The following is a 21,872-nucleotide window of genomic DNA, read 5'->3' as shown; positions in this document are numbered from 1 at the left end:
TCCAGTTTCTCTTGGATGAATGTCCATGCCTCATCCGCTGTCTCGAAGTAGTGGTGCTTGCCCTGATGCGTGACCCACAATCGCGCCGGCTGCAGCATCCCAAATTTTATCTTCTTCCTATGGAGCACCGCCTTGTCCCGGTTAAAGCTCGCCCTCCTTCTCGCCACCTCCGCACTCCAGTCCTGATACACCCGTATCACCGCATTCTCCCATTTGCTACTCCGTGTCTTCTTGGCCCAGCTCAGGACCATCTCTCTGTCCATATAGCGATGGAACTTCACCACTATTGCTCTTGGTGTTTCACCTGCCTTTGATCTACTCACGAGGACCCCCGGTACGTGCTCTCCACTTCCAGGGGGCATCGTGCTCACATAAGCCCCAACATCAGCTCCCTCTGCTCCTTCGGGGAGACCTAGAATCTGTAGGTTTTTCCTCCTCGAGCTGTTCTCCAGGGCTTCCAGCCTTTCTATGCACCTCTTGTGTAGTGCCTCGTGTGTCTCCGTTTTTACCACCAGACCCTGTATCTCATCTTCATTCATGGCTGCCTTTGCCTTCACTCCACGGAGCTCCATCTCCTGGACCTTTTGTGTTTCCTTCAGTCCCTTGATTGCCAGTAGCATCGGCACCAGCACCTCTTTCTTAAGCTCCTCCACACATCGTCGGAGAAACTCCTGCTGGTCCGGGCCCCATACCATCTGGGCTCCATCCGCCGCCATCTTGCTTCTCCCTTCTCTTCTCTGCCGCTGCTCCAAAGGATCCTTCGCAATCTGGCCATTCCCGCCGCTCCTTTCCATACACACCTGGGGGGACTCCTTCCTTCGTCACCCTACACTGGGTTAGGTCGGGGAAAAATTCCGTTGGGGCTCCCGATAAGAGCCCAAAAGTCCGTTAGAACGGGAGCTGCCGAAACGTGCGGCTTAGCAGTGCATCACCGCAACCGGAAGTCACAATTTTTTTTTAAGGAGCATGTGTACATTTGCAGTACGTTTCCAAGCGTGCCAGCATATAAGTGGGCATGAGGGGCCTTGGGCATGAGGGGCCTTGGGCATGAGGGGCCTTGGGCATGAGGGGCCTTGGGCATGAGGGGCCTTGGGCATGAGGGGCCTTGGGCATGAGGGGCCTTGGGCATGAGGGGCCTTGGGGTGTGTGTATCAGTGTTTGGAGGTAATTTGGCATTTACAAACCACTTTTAACTTTGATGACTTGTGGTTGACTCTTAAATGTCCTCTGGGCTGGGAAATAAATGCTGGCCAGCCAGCGATGTCCACATCCCAAGAACAATTTTTTTTAAAGGAGCATGTCTACATTTGCAATAGGTTTCCAAGTGTGCCAGTATATAAGTGGGGATGAGGGGCCTTGGGGATGAGGGGCCATGGGGTGTGTGTATCAGTGTTTGGAGGTAATTTGGCATTTAAAAACATTTACAAACCACTTTTAATTTTGATGACTGGTAAGATTATTATTATAGTATCGTAAAATCCAGCAGTTGATGCTAGCATAATCACTTATCCAGCCTAAAGTTAATGCGAGATCAACTAGCAGTTAAAAATAATCTATTGGGCCTAGAATTTATGCTTGTTATTCTATCTTTTTATTTGTCAGATAGCTTTTATGCTGTTTAATGAATTGGACTGGCCTTGAGTTAAAGTAACTTGTTTAATGGACGTAATGGGGAGATCTGATAGAATTGTGCAGGTTTAAGTAATGTAGACAAAGAAAAGCTGTTGCCATTAGCTGTTGGTATTGAAATTATGCAGCACAGGTTTATTGTTTTGGGCAAGAGACAATGGGCACACGAGGGAGAACTTCTTTAAACAGCAAGTGGTAGTGACCTGGAACCTGCCTGGGAGCGTGGTGGCAGTGGAGACCATCAATGATTTTTTTTTCTCTTTTTTTTTTTCTTTTTCTTAATATAAATTTAGAGTACCCAATTAATTTTTTCCAATTGAGGAGCAATTTAGTATGGCCAATCCACCTACCCTGCACATCTTTGGGTTGTGGGGGTGAAACCCACGCAAACACGGGGAGAATGTGGAAACTCCACATGTACAGTGAGCCAGAGCCAAGATCGAACCTGGGACCTCGGCACCGTGAGGCAGCAGTGCTAACCACTGCGCCACCGTGCTGTCCGGCCATCGGTGATTTTGAGAGGAAATTTGATGGGCACTTCAGGGGAATACATTTTCAGAGCTACAAATGCAGAGCGAGGAAATGAAACTGATTGGATTACACTACAGGGAGTTGGCATGGATTTGGCCTGAATTACTTCATTCTGTGTCAGGACAACTCTGACAGTAATCCTTTTGGTCACCTTATGCAGTTTGCTGAGTAAGCAAAGAAATAGGCTTCCAGGCAAGTTACTACCATTCCAAACACTTATTTCCCTAGCTCTGTGCTTAAAGCCTGCTCATCTCTAACACCTTTTCAGTTCTATGGGGCCATTCATTAACTGAAACTATTTTTGTCCACCGAGCACATGCCCAACATGAACTGCTGGATTATGATCAGGAGCAGCGCTGTTGCTGACTTCCTGCACACCAGCTCCACCCCCATTCTGTGATCCTACACATGTTGTGGTTGGCATTACTGTATCTTCACTGTTAAATCAGCTAAAGCCAGGCTCAGACCTGGAACCCTCCTGATCTTTATGCCCAGACAGCATGTTCAGAAGACCTTTTGCAAATCGAGGTCTGGCAAGTGGAGGAGAAATTGTCACTTTTCCCCTCGGGATGGGGGAAATTTGGTATTTCTCTAGGAAGTTGCCAAGAGGTGAAATCTTGGACTGGGACTTCAATTCTGTCACTGATGAGCATGTTGGTGAATCAACCCACTGCAGACCATAGCAACACCTAAAAATAGCTAACTCTCAGTTTCTGTTGCTATTCATGTAATGGCAGCTTGCCCTCATAAGTCATATGACTTGGCCAGAAGAGCAGCATTTGGAATAAATGGGCTGTAAGTCTGTATTCTGGACAACAGGAAACCTCTGTTGCCAAAAGAGACCCCTGTTGCCAAAAGAGACCCCGTTCCCTAGCTGGACCATTGAAAGATGTATTAGTAGCTTTGTCTACCACAACTTTGGTTTAAAAAAATTGCGCCCCCCACACTGCTCAGGCCTTATTAACAGACCAGTATTGCTCTTTGAGTAGCAGTGCCCCAATATGGAAGTTTCTGTGAACTGTTACGTGCCAAGTGAGTCTAATCTCACCTTCTGTCTGCAGCTCTCTTACATCACGCTTGTACTGCTTTTCTTGGATCAATCTAAACTCAACACAGCTTCTGCGGAAAAAAGTATATCTATGTTCTAAAGCTAATAGAAGTCAGAGGAGTTATAAAGTGAGTGAGGTGATTAGCGTTAGGTGTCAGTCTAAATCAAGGGAAACAATTTTGAATATGCAATGCCTAGTTGCTGTGTCGCTCAGTTTATACCTCTTGAGATTGGTTTAAATACTCCAGTAAATTACCCCTCTCCGATTTTAAAGTTATTGATTATGCTGGCATGGCAGTTAATGACGCTGGAATTAGTGCATGTTGGTTGTTCGATTTTAGGCTGAATGACACCCTCTTCATTGCAGGAAATTAATTTCCTCATTGAAGAGTAAAAGCATTCCCCAATGGGAAACTGAGCTATTGTGTCTCATCTTGCTGATGTTCACTATCCAGTCAAATGCACTAAAAATGGCCATCTGTTTGAGGTACCAAGGTGTTGCTGCGTGTTCAGAGATTTTGGGGGTCAAGTTTATAAAATGTGCTTGTGTTCAATTTGCTTTTGGATGGTAATGCAGGCAGTTAATCTTCTTTTGCAGGACTGTCTATGCTTTACAGCTGTAAAGGGGTGATGTAGCTTTATTTTCTGTGTAAATATTAATATGTAACATGTATTTATTTCATATAGCGTGCCAAGCCCTTTCTTGACATTTGTTTTGACTTATGCTGTATTAGTCTGGGTAATATACGGTAAACCCATGTGACAAAGATGCAAGTCCGAAAGCTAACATTTTTGGAAAAGAAACAAAGTTTAGAAATTGCAAGAATAAAGCAGGTGCTGCATTTGGTTTCCTTCTAAATCACATTTTAAAATAATTAAATTGCTAGTTAATTGTACCTCAGCCCTTGCCGTTTTATAATTATTAATCATTTATATGTTACTACCAGCCCCCCCCCCCCCTTTGCAAACACACAAGTATAGTACAATGCTATGTTCTTGTATCCTTCAATCTGGAGTCTTGCTGTCAACCAGTTACATCAAACTGATTTAGTCATGCGATGTGACCAGTGCTGAAATTGAAATAGATTCAGTGTATGATGCTAGCAGGGGCTTTTTATAAGCCTTATGCATGCTTTGGACAGGATGGAATGTTCTCCGATGTACTTCAGCTTCATTTGAATTACATATGTAGATAGTTAAAGTTTGTTCTGTGGGAAAGTGCTCAACAGGATACTTTTAAGATTTTGGGGGTGGAAAATAATCAAGATGCTTTAGCGCACATGCTAATGTTTCATCTTTGGGATCCAAATTTATGTCTTACTCTTGGTTGTAAGGTCTTGTCTGAAATAAATTTGGTAGTCTATTATTCTTTCATTGGTTGAGCTGATCTCTCCATATATTGTTTCCCTGGTGGTAACACATTGAGTTTTCACCTCTGTGGCACCATTTTAACAGTAAATAAGCAGTAAGCAATAGGATAAAACATGAAAAAATATCTTAAACACTTTTGTTTTCTTGATGTCATCACTCCCTCAAAAAAGTCATCCCTTGACCCCTCCTTCCTTGCAGACCACCAGCAAACACCATCCTCCCTTTTCATTCAAGTTTTTTGAATATGCTTTTGCATTCTGGAGCCATGCCCTTCTTTCCAGAACTCCCATGTTTGAAATCCTCAGTATCAAAACAGCTCTTCAGAACAATATGTAATTTGTGACCTTGCTATAACTGTGATGCTGGTAAACTTTCCTTCTTGTCTGTCGCCTTTGATAAAGTTAACCTCACCTATCCATCTCCAATGTCTCTCCACTGTCATCCAGCTGGCTGAGACTGCACTTACCTAGTTTCATTCCTATCAAATGAGTCATAGACAGAACATTTCCATGCAATGGCTTTTACTCCTGTCCCCTGCATCATTGCCTCTGGTGCCCCCCAACCATCTATCCTTGGCCCCCTCCTATTTCTTATCCAAGCTGTCTCTTGGTGACGTTTTATGAAAACAAAATGTTTGTTTCCACGTTTGTTTGTTTTTAATAAACATTTTATTGAGTTATTTTTGGTATAGATACAACAACAAAATAGACAAGATACATGAACGTTTCCACATCTGTTGACGATGCCCAGATGTATCTTCCCTCTGCTGCTCTAGACTGCTTCACTGAGTTTCAATTATCAAATTGCTTGTCTGACATTCCATATTGGATGAGCAGAAATTTCCACCAACTAAATATTGAGAAGACAAATCTGGTGTCTGTCTTCCCTGCCATAAACGCTGTTTCCTTGCCATCTAGTACATCCCTCTTGCTGGCAATTACCTGAAGCTGAACCAGATTGTTCGCAAGCTTCATCGAATCCCTACAGTGCAGAAGGAGGCTATTCGGCCCATCGAGATTGGTTCCTATTTTACCTTGAAGAGGACCTACTGACCACAGATCTGTGCCATCGTAAAGGCAACTTATTTCCATCTCCGAAACAGCGTCCATTTCTGTCCTGTCTCAACTACTGATGGAATCCTGACGCACACATCTTTTTCTCTGGATTTGACTCTTCCAATATGCAGCATGCATTCCTCCCACATTCGACTCTCTGCAAACTTGCCATAATTCAAACTCTACCCATTTCCTAACTTGCACCAAGTCCGGTTTGCTCATCACCTTGAGCTTGCTAGCCTATATTGGTTCCCAGTTCAGCACTGCTTGGATTTTACAGTTTGTATCCTTATTTCCAAATCCCTCTGACCTCATCACTCCCTATCTCTGTAATCTCCTCTAGCCCTATGACATTCAGATACTGTATCCATGCTCCTCCATTTCTGGTCTCTTTAGTATCCCTGATTTTACTTGCGCCATCATCGGCTACCATGCATTCAGCTGGCAAGGCATTAAGTTCCACCATTCCCTTCTAAACATCTCAACCTCAACTTTTCTTTCCCCCTTTAAGACACTCTTGAAATCTATCTTTTCACTAGTTTTGGTCAGCTGCCTAATATCACAGCATGCAGCTTGGTGTCAGTTTCAGTTTGGTGCTCCTGCAAAAGTGCCTTGGGTTGCTTCATCGTATTATAAATACAAGTTGTTATTGCCATTTTACTGACCAATTCACCAAAAGGTTCGCTAGATTACTTGTAAATGATGTTGGGGCGGCGCAGTGGTTAGCACTGCTGCCTCACTGTGCTGAGGACCCAATGTACAAACTCAACATGGGCCGGGATCGAACCCAGTCCTTGGCGCCGTGAGGCAGCAGTGCTAACCACTGCACCACCATTCCGCCCAAACCTTGCACATTCTCCCCGTGTCTTTGTGGGTCTCACTCCCACAACCCGAATATATGAATAGGTGGATTGGCCATCCTAAATTGCACCTTAATTAAAATATTTTTTAAAAAATTAATAAAGAAAAGTAAATGCTGAGATTTCTGCATCAGCTAGGATCAAACTTGGGCCCTCAGCACTGTGAAGCAACAGTGCTAACCACTGCCACCTTGTCGCCCTGCAATCTCATACCCATTAATGGTATTTTTGCTCATTTTTTAATCCATTAATCAAAATTACATATGTCCACATCTGCATTCCCAATTAGGCACATGTGACCAGTGATTAACATATTGAATAACAATGTTCTACTTAATCTGGGACTGCTTGATGCAGAAGGAAAAAAAATTGCACATTTATGCTGTGTTTCGTGTCCTCCTGCCCTGATGCACTTCACAGCCAAAATTCATTTTTCCCCAACAATGTATATTGCTATTACTAACTAGACAAGGATGAAAATAAGGTCCCACAACAGCAGTGAGATAAATGACCAGTTATCTGTTTTGGTGATGATGGCTGAGGAAGATTTGACCAGGCCATTTGAACAATATTCTGGGTTTTTTTTTTGGAAAGCATTACAGAACTTTTAATACTTACCTAATCAGGCAGATGGGCCTCTGTTTAATGTCTCTTCTGAAAGACTGCACTTCTGCCAGTGCAGTGCTCCCCTCGTCAGAGTCCTCAGGTCCCAGAGTGGTGCTTGAACCCCAGTACTTGGAGGCAATATCATTCTCTAGCACTAACACCACAACTCAACTTTGAGCATGAGGGATTCAAAAATGTTTAATGGAAATATTTACTGTTTTGCATCATACTGCTTGACATTTTAAGAGGTTTACTTAAATGCTCATTTGAGGTCTATCAAAGACTTTGAGCTGGTTCTTTCTTTTGTGGTTGGTATCTTTGTTTTTTCATTGTAAAATCAGGCATTCCAATTAGATGTGGCAATGTATTGCTGCAGTATTTTAAAGTGTGATTGCAGTTTTAAGTTGACCAATTTACACTAGTGCTGCTTAGTTGGCACCAAAGGGCACTGTAAACTTGTACAATGGGTTCCCAAATTATAGGTCGTGACCTCCCATTCCAAGACTAATAGCGGCTGTAGATCAGAAACTCTGTCTTGGAGCCAGCCCCAAGATGCATGCACCCAGTTATTTCCCACTGCTTGCTGCTCGCTGGAAGGGAGTGAGGTGCCAAGAGATAGCTGGCCATTACTGCAACAGATTGCTAACTTATCTAACTAATGGTTCTCCTGAACGATGGGTGCTGTTGATAAAATTAAGCTTTAAAAATTAGCTGAAGGATATTAACAAATGTGATATCAGAGTTTAATTTCATTGTACAACAGTGGTTCCCAAACCTTTTAACTCCTCAGACATGGTGTTACCCCAGAGTTGTTGAGCAGGGGGTGGGTGCCTTTGGATGGTAACCTTCACCATCATGCAATCATCCAAAAAGCACTGAGCCTGAACAGAGACACGGCCATGCATGTTGTGACAGTCCCTCAAAATCTGGCAATGTGGTAGATAGGGCTCATTTACTCTCTAATATGACATCAATGCTCGAGCTATGTGGACCAATGTGCTAAGTAAAGCGTCACACAAATGTACTGGTGAAAGGAACAATCCCTTGCAGTGTGATGTCACGATAGTCCGTCTCCATACCAAACTAAAATACAGCAGCCTCAAATTGGTATCCCAATTGGAGGAACAGTAAGTGGGGTGGGTATACATGATCCACTGGACGGTTTGAGGTGAGCAGGTGGTATCTGGAAGCCACCTCTGTGTGCATAAACTCACAAACTCATCATTGGCATACTGCAACGATTAATATCCTCTGGCTAATGTTTAAAAGGTCTAATTTTATCAACAGCACCCATTGTTAGGAGGGGAACTACAAGTTAGATAAGTTACCAGTCTGTCGCAGTGATGGCCAGCTATCTCTTTGCACCTCACTTCTGTAATGTTGTTTCTACCAATTAAACTCTCAGCTGATTCGACCTGCGCTACAAGTCTAGGTATCACAGACACGTTGTGGCATGGAAAACAAGCAATAGGAATTGTTTAGTGCTCAGTGTTTCCTTATATTACAACTGCAGCTACACTTAGTGCTATTTAAAATATATATTAAAGACCTGGATCAAGTGGCAGAGTGTAATGTTACCAATGTGCAGGCTCAACTGATTCAATATTCTGTGAAATAACACAACGGGTACCTACCCGGGGAAAGCAGAAGTCGGGCTGTCACCAGGGCCCTTAAGCACATGAGGCCTCCTCTACCTGCATCCATTCTGATCCCCACCTCCCTCCCCCACCTTGGCTATCTGCCGCAGCCCCCTCTCGCACGCTGCTTCCGTTTACCAGCATACCCTGCTAGCATTGCGATTCCCACCTGCAGATCAACACACAGGACTCTACCCAAACTACACCCCTCCCATTCTGCTTTCATGCTTTATTCTTTCAAAATGCACCCCCGCCACGTTCCAGCAGGAGGACTTAACCCAAAGCTTTGTGCCATCCCACCCAGAGTAATGCAAAACCAACATGCGCAAAAGGCAACCGATCGTTTACAAATATTACATACATGTTACTCCATAACAAAAAAAGGAGACGGGCCGCATGGTAGCACAGTGGTTAGCACTGCTGCCTCTGCCACTAAGGCCCGGGGTCACTGTCCGTGTGGAGTTTGCACATTCTCCCTATGTCTGCGTGGGTTTCACCCCAACCCAAAGATGTGCAGGTTAGGTGGATTGGCCACACTAAATTGTCCCTTAATTGAAAAAAATAATTGGGTGTACTCAATTTATTTATTCTTTATTTAAAAGGAGACCGGAAAGTTCCTACAAAAACTCAGAAACATCCCCCCCCCCCCCATCGACCCCATGTGCAAAAGAGAAAATCCAGCTAAATAAACTTGTATCTACATAAGCCATGAAACAGAATAAATTCCCAAAATAGCCCACCACCAACCCATGCTCCTTGACAAAGTTGTCTGCTTCCTCTGGCATTTTAAAGTAATGTTCCCTGCCTTTGAAAGTCGCCCAAAGTTTGGCCAGGTACAACACCCCAAACTGGACCTTGCTCGGTTGGTTGGAGTCATACTTAGCACAAAGGAAGATGGTTGTGCTTGTTGAAGGTCAATCATATCATCTCCCTTCCAGGACATGTGCAAGACTTCCAAGGCCGAACCATCTTCCGCTGTTCATTCAATGATCTTCCTTCCATCTTAAGATCAGAAGTGGGAATGTTTGCTGAAGACTGCACAATGTTCAGCACCATTCATTGTGACTCAGACACTGAAGTGTTCCATATCCAAATGCAACAAGACCTGGCTCTGGCTGACAAGAGGCAAGTAACATTTGTGCCACATAAGAACCAGGCAATGACCTTCTCCAACAAGAGAGAATCTAGAACATAAGAACTAGGAGCAGGAGTGGGCAATTCAGCTCTCAAATCCGTTCTGCCATTGAGTACGATCATGGCTGATCTCCTCTCAGCCTCTACTCTACTTTTCTGCCCATTCTCCATAACCCTTCAACCCATTATCTCATCAAATTTACTCCCAAAGCCCTGACATGCACTGCACTCGAGTAGTGAAATCCACAGATTTACAATCCTTTGGGAGAAGTAATTTCTCTTCTCTGATTTTAAATCTGCTACCCCCTATCTTAAAACTGACTTCTCATTCTAGATTGTCCCACAAGAAGAAGCATCCTCTCTATGCCTACTTTGTCAATACCTTTTATCATATATTCTTCAATTAGATCTCCTCTCATTCTTCTAAACCCCAAAGAGTTAAGACCTAAACTGCTCACTCTCTCTTCATAAGACAAACCCCATATCTCCTGGAATCCATCTCGTGAACTTCCTTTGGGCTGCCTCGAATGCAACCACATCCCCCCCCTTAAATAAGGGGACCAAAATCGTACACTGTATTCGAGATGAGGTCTCACCACTCACCAATGCCGCCTTTAGTTGCAGCAACACATCCCTATTTTTATACTCTATCCCTTTAGCTAATGCCAAAATTCCATTTGCCTTCCTTATAACCTGCTGTACCTGCATACTAGTTTTCTGCGATATATGCCAGAGGATACCCAGATCCCTCTGCACTGAAGCACTCTGAAGTTTCTCTCCATTTAGTTAAGTTACCTTTCCATTTTTCCAACCAAAATGGATAACCTCACACTTATCCACTTTAAACTCTATCTGCCAAATTTTGGCCCACGCTCCTAATATCTATATCCATTTGTAAATTTCTTTTTTCCTCATTGTAACTCACCATCCCTACTATTTTAGTGTAATCTGCAATTTGGCTATGGTACCTTCTATCCCTACGTCCAAGTCATTAATATCGATTGTAAATACTTGGGTCCTGTGGACCGAACCCTGTGGCACCCCACTATTTACTTCTTGCCAACCAGAAAAAGGACCCATTTATCCCGACTCTCTGCTTTCTGACAGCTAGCTAGTCTTCTACCGAAGCTAATAAATTACCCTTTATCCCATGTGACCTTGCCTTGTGTATTAACCTTATGTACTACACCTTATCAAATGTCTTTTGGAAGTGGATGTCCATTATCCACTTGGTTTTGTTATATCTTCGAAGAACTCTAGCAAATTAGTCAAACGCTATTTACCCTTCATAAAACATACTCTGATCGATTACGTTTTGACTTTCTACATGTCCTGTTATTACTGCCTTAATAATAGATTCTAACAATTTCCGAATGACAGGTGTTAGACTAACTGGTCTATAATTTCCTGCTTTCTGCCTCTCTCTGTTTTTGAATACAGCCATTACATTAGCATTTTTCCAATCCACTGGAACCTTTTCTGCATCCAGGGAAGTTTGGAATAATATAATGCTTTTTCCCTATCAATGATGATTTTTCTGTTCCTCCCTTTCTATTATCTGTTACTATTGGGGTGGTAACAGTGTCCTCCACCGTGAAAGGTGAGGCAAAACATCAATTTAACGCCTCCGCTATTTGTGTTCCCCATTATTAATCCCCCCCAGTCTTATCTGCCAAGAGACGGACACTCACTTTAGCTACTCTCTTTTCTTTTTTGTACATAGAAGCTTTTTCTATTAGTTTTTATATTTTGTGCTAGCTTCTTTCCTAATTTACCATTGCTCTTTTTATCACTTCTTTGGCAACCCTTTGTTGATCTTTAAAAGTTTCCCAATCTTCCAGCATGCCGCTGGTCTTTGCAATATGGTATGCTTTCCTTTTTGCCTTTGTGATCTTTAACTTCCTTGCGCAGCCGTGGATGTTCTCTTTCCTCCTCTCTCTTCTCTTCCCCACCCTTATAATCTTCTTGTCTGGAATATATTTTAGTTGAAAGAAATTTAAGTCTCCTTAAACAACTGCCATTACTCATCAACTGTCTGACCTTTTAATCTCCTTGCCCAATTCACTAGGGTCAAATCTGTACTCATGCCAGCGTAATTACCTTTGTTTAACTCCAGAACATAGTTTTTCACCCTCAAACCTAATTTGAAATTCTACCATACTATGAAGATCCTTAACTATGAGGTCATTAATTAATCCCTCCTCATTGCATAATGCCAAATCCAAAATAGCCTGCTCCCTCATTAGTTCCACAATATATTGCTCCAAGAAACAATCTCCAACACATTCAATGAACTCTCCCTCAAGACTATCCTTGCCAATTTGATTAACCTAGTCTATATGCATATTAAAATCACCGATGATTATTGTCATATTTTTCTTTACGGCCTCCTATATTTCCTATAATTACTGTGCAATTACTGTTTGGGGTCTATAGATTATTCCCACCAGGGACTTCTTTCCTGTGTTATTTCTTATTTCTACCCAGACTGACTTCACATCTTGATCCCCAGTGCCTATATAATTTCTCACTCGGCACTGATCACTTCCTTTACCATCAAAGCTGCACTGCCTCCTTTATCTTTCTGTCTATCATTCCAAAATACGGAGTACCCTTTGATATTCAATTCTTTGACTTGGTCTCCTTGTAATAATGTCTCCGTAATCACCACCAAATCCTACCCGCTTCTTTCTATTTGTGCTGTTAACTCATTAATTTTGGTCTGAATGCTTTGTGCATTCAAGCACAACGCTTTTAAGTTTCTTTTGTTATCAAATTTCTCTACTTTTGTCTGATTCCTTGCTGTGTTCTTTTTATAAAAAAAAAAAAAATTTAGAGTACCCAATTATTAATTTTTTTCCAATTAAGGGGCAATTTAGCATGGCCAATCCACCTAACCTGAACATCTTTCGGGTTGTGGGGGTGAAGCCCACGCAGACACGGGGAGAATGTGCAAACTCCTCACGGACAGTCACCCAGGACCGGGATTCGAACCCGGGTCCTCAGCGCCGTAGTCCCAGTGCTATCCACTGCACCACCGTGCTGCCCTCCTTGCTGTATTCTGTCCCTTTTTATTTTCTGGTAACAGTCCACCTCCTCATTAACCTGCACTCCTTCCTTCTCCTTTAACTTTGATTTTCTATACAACAACCCTAGTTATGCGATTCGCCTGGACTCCGGTCCCAGCATGATTCAGGTGAAGACCTTCCCATCAGAACAGCTCCCTCCTTCCCCAGTACTGGTCTCAGGAATTCAATCCCATTTCTCCCACAACAACCTTTGAGCCATGTATCCAAATCTGTTGGACAAGGGCTGAGGCTCCTGCAGCCCTACTTCCTGGAACCTCTACCTACCTCACTCATAGTCACAACCTCCTGTTCCTCACCACAGGCTGAATTCAAGGCAGTTAATCTCAAGGGGTGTGACTCTCTTGAAACACAGCTTCCAAGTAACTCTTCTTTCTTAATGTGTCCCAGCATCCGAAGCTCCGACGACTCTGGCTCGTCAAATCTGAGCTCCAGTTCCTCAAGCGGCAAACACTTGCTACGGATATGTTCATGAGGAACCGCAATGGGGTCCACCAGCTCCCACATCATGCCAGTACAACACTTGAGGGGCTGGTTTAGCACAGGGCTAAATCGCTGGCTTTGAAAGCAGATCAAGGCAGTCCAGCAGCACAATTCAATTTCCGTACCAGCCTCCCTGAACAGGCGCCAGAATGAGGCGACTAGGGGCTTTTCACAGTGACTTCATTTGAAGCCTACTTGTGACTAAGCGATTTTCGTTTCATTTTTCATTTCACATCACCTGACCCTGCATCTCTATTTTATTTATTTAATTCAAAGTGCCCAATTCCTTTCCAATTAAGGGGAAATTTAGCGTGGCCAGTCCACCTACCCTGCACATCTTTGGGCTGTGGGGGTGAGACCCACGCAGACATGGGGAGAATGTGAAACTCCACACAGCCAGTGACCCGAGACCAGGATCAAACCCAGATCCTTGGCGCCATGAGGCTGCAGTGCTAACCATTGCGCCACCGTGCTGCCTGTCTCTTTTATTTAATTTTTTACTAGTTTTTTTTAAATTTCCAGCTGGTTTTTAGTCTTTCTAATCTTTGTACCTTTAATCTGAAAACTACTTAAAATAGGTAATGCAAATTAGCAATCACTTAATAGTCAATGAACTTACTGTTTTCCTGTGGCATCAGTCCTGGATTGTTTTTCAAACTCAGTCCGCTGTCCAGAGGTGTCCCTCTCAGCTCCTGCTCTTTTTAAACTCTTCGCTCCTGCTCTTTCTAAATATCCGCTCTGAATCACAGCTCTGCTCTTTATTTAAAACCCCTCCTAACCATTGCACCTTGACATTTAATGGTATTACCATAGCTGAATCCTCCACTATCAGCATCCTGGCGGTTACCTTTGGCCAGAAACTCAACTGGAGAAGTCCTATAAATACCATGACTGCAAGAGCAGGTCAGAGGCTGGGAACCCTACAGCAAGGAACTCATCTCTTGCCTCCTTAAAGTCTGTCCAACGTCAACCAAGGCGCAAGTCAGGAGGAGTGTGATGGATTCTTTCCCCTTGCCTAGATGAGTGCAGTACCAATGACACACAGTACAATGAAAGTCAAAACTTGATGCTACCCAGGGCAGCTTGCTTAATTGGCACCCCATCCACAAATATTCACCCACCACCAATGCACAGTGGCAGCAGTGTGTACCTTCTAAAAGATGCAAAACAGGAACTCAACAAGCCTTCTTTGATATCACCTTGCATAACCTCTACCAGCTAGAAGGACAAGGGCAACAGACACATGAGAGCACCATCACCTAGAAGTTCCCTCCCAAGGCACCCATCATTCTGACTTAAAAATGCATTGTCATTCCTTCACTGACGCTAGGTCAGATTTCTGGAACTCACTCCCTACTAGCACTGTAGTTGTACCTACACCACATGGACTGCAGTAGTTTAAGAAGACAGCTCACCACCACTGTCTCGGGGACAATTAGGGATGGGCAATAAATAAATGCTGTCCTAGCCCACAACCCAAGAATGAATGAATGGAAAAAAGTGTATCAGGACATCCAGATCCCTCGTACCTCAATTCTGCAATCACTCACAATTTAAGTGATATGCTGCACTTCAATTCTTCCTGCCAAAGTGGATAAGTTAACATTTTCCCACATTATACTCCGGCTGCCACATTTTTGCCCATTCCCTTAACCTATGTGTTCTTTTGCAGACTCTTTTATATCCTCTTCACTACTTCGTTTCCTACCTATCTCTGTCATTTGCAAACTTAGCAACCATGCGTTTGTTCCCTTCATCCAAATCGTTGTTATAAATAGATGAGGCCCCAGCACTGATCTGTGACAGCCCACTCATCACATCTTGCTGACCCAAAAATGATCTATTTATCACTACTTTTGGTTTCCTGTTGGCTAACTTGTCCTCTATCTTTGTTAATATGTTACCCCCTATATCATGAGCTCATATGTTTGCGCAGTAACCTTTGATGTGAAACCTTGTCAGATACCTTCAGGCAATCTTAAGTGCAGCACATCCACACGTTCCCCTTTATTATTTCCTCAAAATAGCTCCAATAAATTAATCAAACATGATTTCTCTTTCACAAAACCATGTTGTTCTCCTATTTGCATTAAGGTTTTCAAAGTGCCCTGATATAAGCTCCTGAATTATTCTGTCCTTTCCATATGACAGATATTGGGTTAACTGATCTATGCTTTTCTGCATTTTTAAAATTCTTCCTCCTTTCTCGAATAGAAGAGTCACATTTGTATTTTTCAATCTTGTGGGACTTTCCAGAATCTAGAAGTTTTCTCAGTACCTCATCCCTGCTGATTATAATTGTTCCTCTTCTTTCCCCCACCCTCACCCCCTCCCTTTCATCTCCTGATTCACTTGTTATTTCTGGATGTTATTTGTCCTCTACACTACAGTGAAAATAGATGTAAAATGTCTATTCCGTTCATCTGCCATTTCCATATTTTCCAATAATTCCCCAGACTCACTCTGTACAGGGCTAACACTTTACTCTCTTCCTTTTAAAATACCTGTAGAAATAGTTTTTGTATTTCTAGCTAGCTTTCTCTCATCCTCTAATTTCTGCCTCCTTATTGATCTTTTATAGTCATTATTTGCTGTTCTTTATATTCTGTTCAATCTTCTTAACCTGCCACTCATCTGTGTGGAATTATACGTTTCTTTCAATTTGATACTATCTTAACTTCCTTAATTAACCACAGATGGTGCATCCCTCGCTTAATTTTTCTTTCTCACTAGAATGGATTTTTCCTGAGTATTCTGAAATGTCTCCTTAAACGTCTGCCACTGCATCTGTACTGATCTATCCCTTAACCTAATTTTCCAGTTCACTTTAGCCAGCTCTGTCTTCATGCTCTCTCATAAATTGCCTTCATTTAAGTTTAAAACGCTAGTCTTGGATCCACAGTTCTCTCCCTCAAAACTGAATGTGAAATTCAATCAAATTATGACCACTACCTAGGAGTGTTTTCACGATGAGGTCATTAATTAACCCTGTCTCATTACACATTCACAGATCTAGTTGCACTCTGAATGTGCTCTAGAATGTTCTGTTCTAAGAAACTATCCCCAAACCACTGTAACTCATCATCCAGGCTATATTTGCCAATCTGATTTATCCAATCTATATCTACATTAAAATCACTGTACTTTTCACACCACCCCTCATTATTTCTTTCTGTACACCCTGTCCTACAGTGTGGTTACTGGCCGATCAAACACTCCCACAAGTGACTTCCTGCCTTTAGTATTTTTCATCTTTACACGTGATTCTACTTCTTGATCTCCAGAACTGAGGTAATCGCTCTATTGTATCAGTGTCATTCTTAATTGACATAACTACCTAGCTTCTTGTTCTTCCTAAATGTTAATATCCTTGAATATCCAGTATCATGCATACTTATTTCAATTAGCACTGTCAATTCATCTGTTTTGTTCGAAATGCAACATGCATCGCTTCTCAGCCTTTTGGCTAAGATGAGCGTGAGGTCAGGCGTAATGCCTGAATCTGGTATGTCTTGTGAGGACCATGAATTGGATTCAATTTGAATTGGTTTTTGGAGCAGGCAAGGAACTGGATTAGGGGGTTGTCACTGTACTCTGAGCTCTGGCTTTGTAACTCTGATAAAGTAATTGCAAAAAAAAAATAGAAATGCAACATGCATTCAGATGCAGAGCCTTTAGTTCTACCTTTTTGCTAATTTTGTAACCTCTAGTCTTTTCTGCTGGTGTAGGAAGGCGCTAGTGTAGTGATATTGTTACTGGACTAGTAATCCAGGGACCCGAGTTGTAATCCCACCATGGCAGATTCAATAAAAATTGGGAATAAAAGTGTAACCAAGGCCATGAAATCATAGTTGATTGTTTTTTGTCCTTTAGGAAAGAAAATCTCCCATCCTTAACTGTTCTGGCCTACACATGACTCCAGGTCCACAGCAATGTGGTTGACTCTTAAATACCCTCAGTTCAAGGGCAATTAAATGAGCATTAAATGCTGGCCCACCCAGCGATGCCTGCATCCATGAATGAATTAAATTCAATTTTGCACTTTGTCCCTTCCTGCCGCACTTTTAAAAATGTATTCAAATGACGTGGACTTCACTGGCTAGGCCTGCATGCATTGCCCATCCCTAATTGCCCTTGAGAAGGTGGTGTTGAGCTACCTTTGGCCATTGCAGTGCACCCACAGTGCTGTTGGGGGGAGGGAGTTCATGAATTTTAACCCAGTGATAATGATGGGATGCCGATATATTTAATGATCCCTTGCCCCCACTATTTAGTTTGAAGCCCTGTCTACCACTAGTTGAATGACTTACCAGAATGTTGGCCCATCATGGTTCAAGAGAAGACCATCTCAATGATACAGCTCCCTCTTTCCCGAGTACACGGTGCTCCCACATCATCTTTGAGCCAGATTTTTTTTTTAAATTCTAATTTGGAGCACTCCATTTTTTCCCCAATTAATGGGCAATTTAGTGTGGCCAATCCACCTACCCTGAAAACCTTTTTTGGGTTGTGGGAGTGAGACCCACGCAGACCCGGGGAGAATGTGCAAATTCCACACGGACAGTGGGCCGGGATCGAACCCGAGTCCTCGGTGCCATGAAGCGGCAGTGCACTGTGCCACCATGCAGCCAGAACCACATATTTAACTCTAATCCTATTTACCCTTCGCCAATTTCCTCATAGCTCAGGTGTACTTCAGAGATTAGCTTTAAGGTTATGCTTTTTGATTTGGCTCCTAACTACTCATACTCCCTCAGGAGAAACAGTTTCCTAGTTCTGCTTATGTCGTTGATATCTCCGAGGACCATGACCATTCAACCTTCCCCCTCCAACTGTAAATTCCTCCCCAGCCCAGAGCAGATGTCCCGTACCCTGGGAGCACGAACATCTGAGCTCAGACTCTCTTCTGCAGAGAACTGTCTCTATCCTCACTGGGGTGCGACCAAGTCCCTGATTCTGATTGCTTCCCATGGGTTCTTGGTCTGTCGACCAGAGTTCATGCACCTCGTATTTCAGTAACCCATATGTGTGGACAAGGGGAATGGACAAAATCATACCCAGCTGTGATATCTCCCCTCGTAGAATACCTTTGCTGATGCTCATGGTGTTAGCGCGATGATTATTTAGATACGTTACCCTCATCCACACTGTTACACATGTGCCAACTTTGGTGACCAGATTCAGATTTATTGTCATGTGTATCGAGGTACAGTGAAAAGTATTCTGCGTACAGTTCAGGTAGATCGTTCCATACATGAAAAACATAGAACATACGATAAATACACAATGTAAATTCAGAATATGAGATGGAGGGAGAGGAATTATAAAAGCAATCTAGTGACCAGAAACAATGGCACATGGATGTTTGGCATTTTTCCAAGTGACCCGTGATCTGTTCTTTCCTTACAGTGATTACGCAGCAGACGAAATCACTCACTGCATTCGACCGCAAGATATCAGGGAGCGGAGGGCTGTTATCATACTACGCAAGTAAGAGTTTCTCATTTTCTTTTTGATGCAGCAGTTTTTAACACACCATTGTACTCTTCTGTTTGCTGCCTGTGGTGGTAACTGTTCTATCCCATCTCATTCTAACCCAGTTATGGAAAAGAGAAAGAAATATAACTGCATATCTAAAAGAATGAGCTGAGAAGGCTGAATAAGTTGATCTTTTTCACTGATGGGTGAGCAAATAGCGAAGGTTTTCTGTCAATAAGTTTTTAGTATTGGACTGGAAGTTATGATTACGGTTTCAAATCCTGGAACTGTTTACTCAGTCTTTCACTCCTGGGTAGAGATAAAACAAGTCCAATGGTTATTGGTATGAAGAGAGAACAGCAGGTCATCTATGCTCTCCATATAGCTACAAATCACATCAAAGACTCCTAGCTGTCAACTTTCTCGAACTTGTATCAGGCATGTTACCCTTTCCCTATTTGTTCGTGCATCAGTGATGTTCTTTACCCACATTTTTGTGTTTGTGTCCTCTCTCACATGAGCATGCTGTCCCTATGTTTCTGCTCACTACCCTTGGGTTAATTGCCTGTCATTTGACACTAGTCTTGAGTGGCTGGTCCCCAATGTTGTAACAGTAAGGGATGCTTAAAGCACTACACCTAAAATAACTTCCTCTTTGCTGAGAATTTTCTGCAATTATTTTATATTTTGTTTGTCATTTTCCTTTTTGTTTCAACTATTCCCAATCCGTCCACTTGCGAAGCTTCTGTAGGATGAGAGCTATATATAAGATATATCCAACAGTCATCAGTAGTTTTAATGTGCAAAGTTCTACACCAGTTGTTCAATGTTAAGGTTTGCTCCGTTTTGTAAAATTTTGTCCTGTTGTTTCTGTATTTTTCTCCCACAGAACAAGGACAGATGCACCACGTTTAGAGTCAAAATCATTAACCAGCTCAGTGTTACCAGTTCACATGTCCAACAGACAGTCCAATACTGACCGATACCAAGTAGTACTAAAACAGAAACGGTCTCACCGGAAGGCGGATCCAGATGCTGCACACAGGTAGGAAACAAGTGACATGCTGGGAATTATTTGGGAGTCTTATACCTGGAAGCCCCCTCCACATCACTGCGCAGCTGATGTGTGAATGCATTGTGTGATATGTTGAGCATAGCAGATTTCCCCAAACAGTGAGATATATGGTAATTTAATCTGTTTTGTTGGAATCGGTTGAAGAATAAATGTTGGTCAAGATTTGGAGAACATCTTGCTCCCTTTTGGAAAAATGCCTTGCCATCTTTTATGCACCCCAGTTTAAGGCATAACAGGAAGGGGGGACGCAGTATAACTTCACATTTTACAGGTGGCATCTCTTAAGCAGAATGCTTCCCGAGTACCGCAATGAAGTGTCAGCCTAGTTTGTGCACTCGAGTCCCACTGTGAAGATAGCCAGTCTCAGCTGAGTTAGAATGTGGGGTGTTTGGCCGGCTGCATTTGCTGATGTACTTTCCTGCAAAGATTACTGGCGGCTGAGTAAGAATGTTGGCCGAGTTGAGGATCAGACTTGAATACAAGACCCCTACAATATAACAAACTGTTGCCACTTAGCATGCATGAAGAATTTCCAACTGGGCAAGATTCATATGGGTGACTAGGATACCACCAAGTCAATAATCTGTGATGTAACTAGTAACACAGTTATATATGTTTTAAATATTCGAATACACTTGTTATTGGTGTGTGGCATGACTTGAGCTTTGCTTTCTTTCAAAGGCCAAGAATTTTAGAAATGGACAAAGAGGAGAATCGGCGATCTGTGATTTTACCAAAACACCGCAGGAGGAGTGACTGTGCTGCAGAAAATTACTGGCGAAAGACGCACGAATGTGTGGATGATGAAGATGACGAGGTTGATGAAGGTGGAGGGGTAGATAGTCCAGTCCGAAAAGTTAAAATGCGACGACACTGATTAGGAAGGGGAGAGAAAATGAGAACTTTAACTTGAAGGCTGATGGACAAAAGTGCACTACTCAGTTCTGAATGGGACAGCTCAACAGTAACTTTCAAATTCAAAGAGGAAAACGTTTTTTAAAAAACACTCTTTAAAACAAAAAGGATTTTATTGAACTCTTGAGGATAAAAAAACGGCAGAAGATTGCTGTTATGTTGCAGGCAGGTGGCCTCCATGTTTCATTCTACCTTTGTTACTGGGTAATGTTGTATAGCCTATTTTCCCCTCTTTGTTTTATGTATTTAAAACCCAAAAATAACTCGCACTGCTGTGTGCGTGTGAAAGCAAAGTGTTTAAAAAATATATTAATTAAAAAAAATTTTAAATGAGAAGCTACTTTTTTTTTGTTGAAATGAGAAGCAGACACTGTATCATGGTATCGCATGCTTCTTCAAACTTCAGCGCTTCCATTGTTAGGGTTGCAAAGTTCCTAAAATTACATTAGATATATTGTTGCCGAGGAACTCATACTGAGGAATTTTTGTTTCCATGTAGGGTAAGGAAAAACACTCACATGTTGGCTTGTAACAAAGTTGTACAGTTCTGACAAAGGCAGTTTAAAATGTACGCAAATGATTAAGAAGTTATGTAAATGAAAATAGGTATTTTATGTAAAAAACAAAATAAAAAAAATCTTTTAATTTGGGCAACTGTCAAAAGGAGAGTTTGACTGTCAACGGGGCCTTTGACCTGGATGCTTACTTTATTTCTTGTACAAAAGCTAAATTTGATTAAATGCAAAGAGCATCACTTTAACCTGTGTTGAGTTTTTGTCTAAATATATTTTGAATTCTGGAATATTTTTGTTTTATTAAGTGTAAAATGAACAGTGTGAAAACTATTATAAAACTGACATTGTAGCTCACCCACTAAGAGAACTTCTGATTATGCAACTGGGACATGCAGACCAGAAAGATAAAAGTTAATTTCCCCCTCCTAACCGTTCAGTCCTCACCCTTG

At 42.3% G+C, this 21,872-nt stretch overlaps 1 protein-coding gene across 1 annotated transcript in view; it reads left to right on the top strand.

Annotated features, from left to right (window-relative positions):
• alkbh5 (alkB homolog 5, RNA demethylase) overlaps positions 1-21,668 on the top strand; it is a 45,371-nt gene extending 23,703 nt beyond the window's left edge. The window contains exons 2-4 of the mRNA XM_072481240.1: positions 18,850-18,930; positions 19,808-19,963; positions 20,675-21,668. Of these exons, the coding sequence (XP_072337341.1) occupies positions 18,850-18,930; positions 19,808-19,963; positions 20,675-20,870 (433 nt within the window). The 3' untranslated portion in view covers positions 20,871-21,668. The remainder of the gene's footprint in view (positions 1-18,849; positions 18,931-19,807; positions 19,964-20,674) is intronic.
• The last annotated feature ends 204 nt before the right edge of the window (positions 21,669-21,872 follow it).

This window comes from Scyliorhinus torazame, chromosome 17 (genome assembly GCF_047496885.1).
Source record: "Scyliorhinus torazame isolate Kashiwa2021f chromosome 17, sScyTor2.1, whole genome shotgun sequence".
Classification (NCBI taxonomy): Eukaryota; Metazoa; Chordata; class Chondrichthyes; order Carcharhiniformes; family Scyliorhinidae; genus Scyliorhinus; species Scyliorhinus torazame.
The sequence above is the reverse complement of the archived record's forward strand: the minus strand, read 5'-3'. Positions and strand labels throughout refer to the sequence as shown.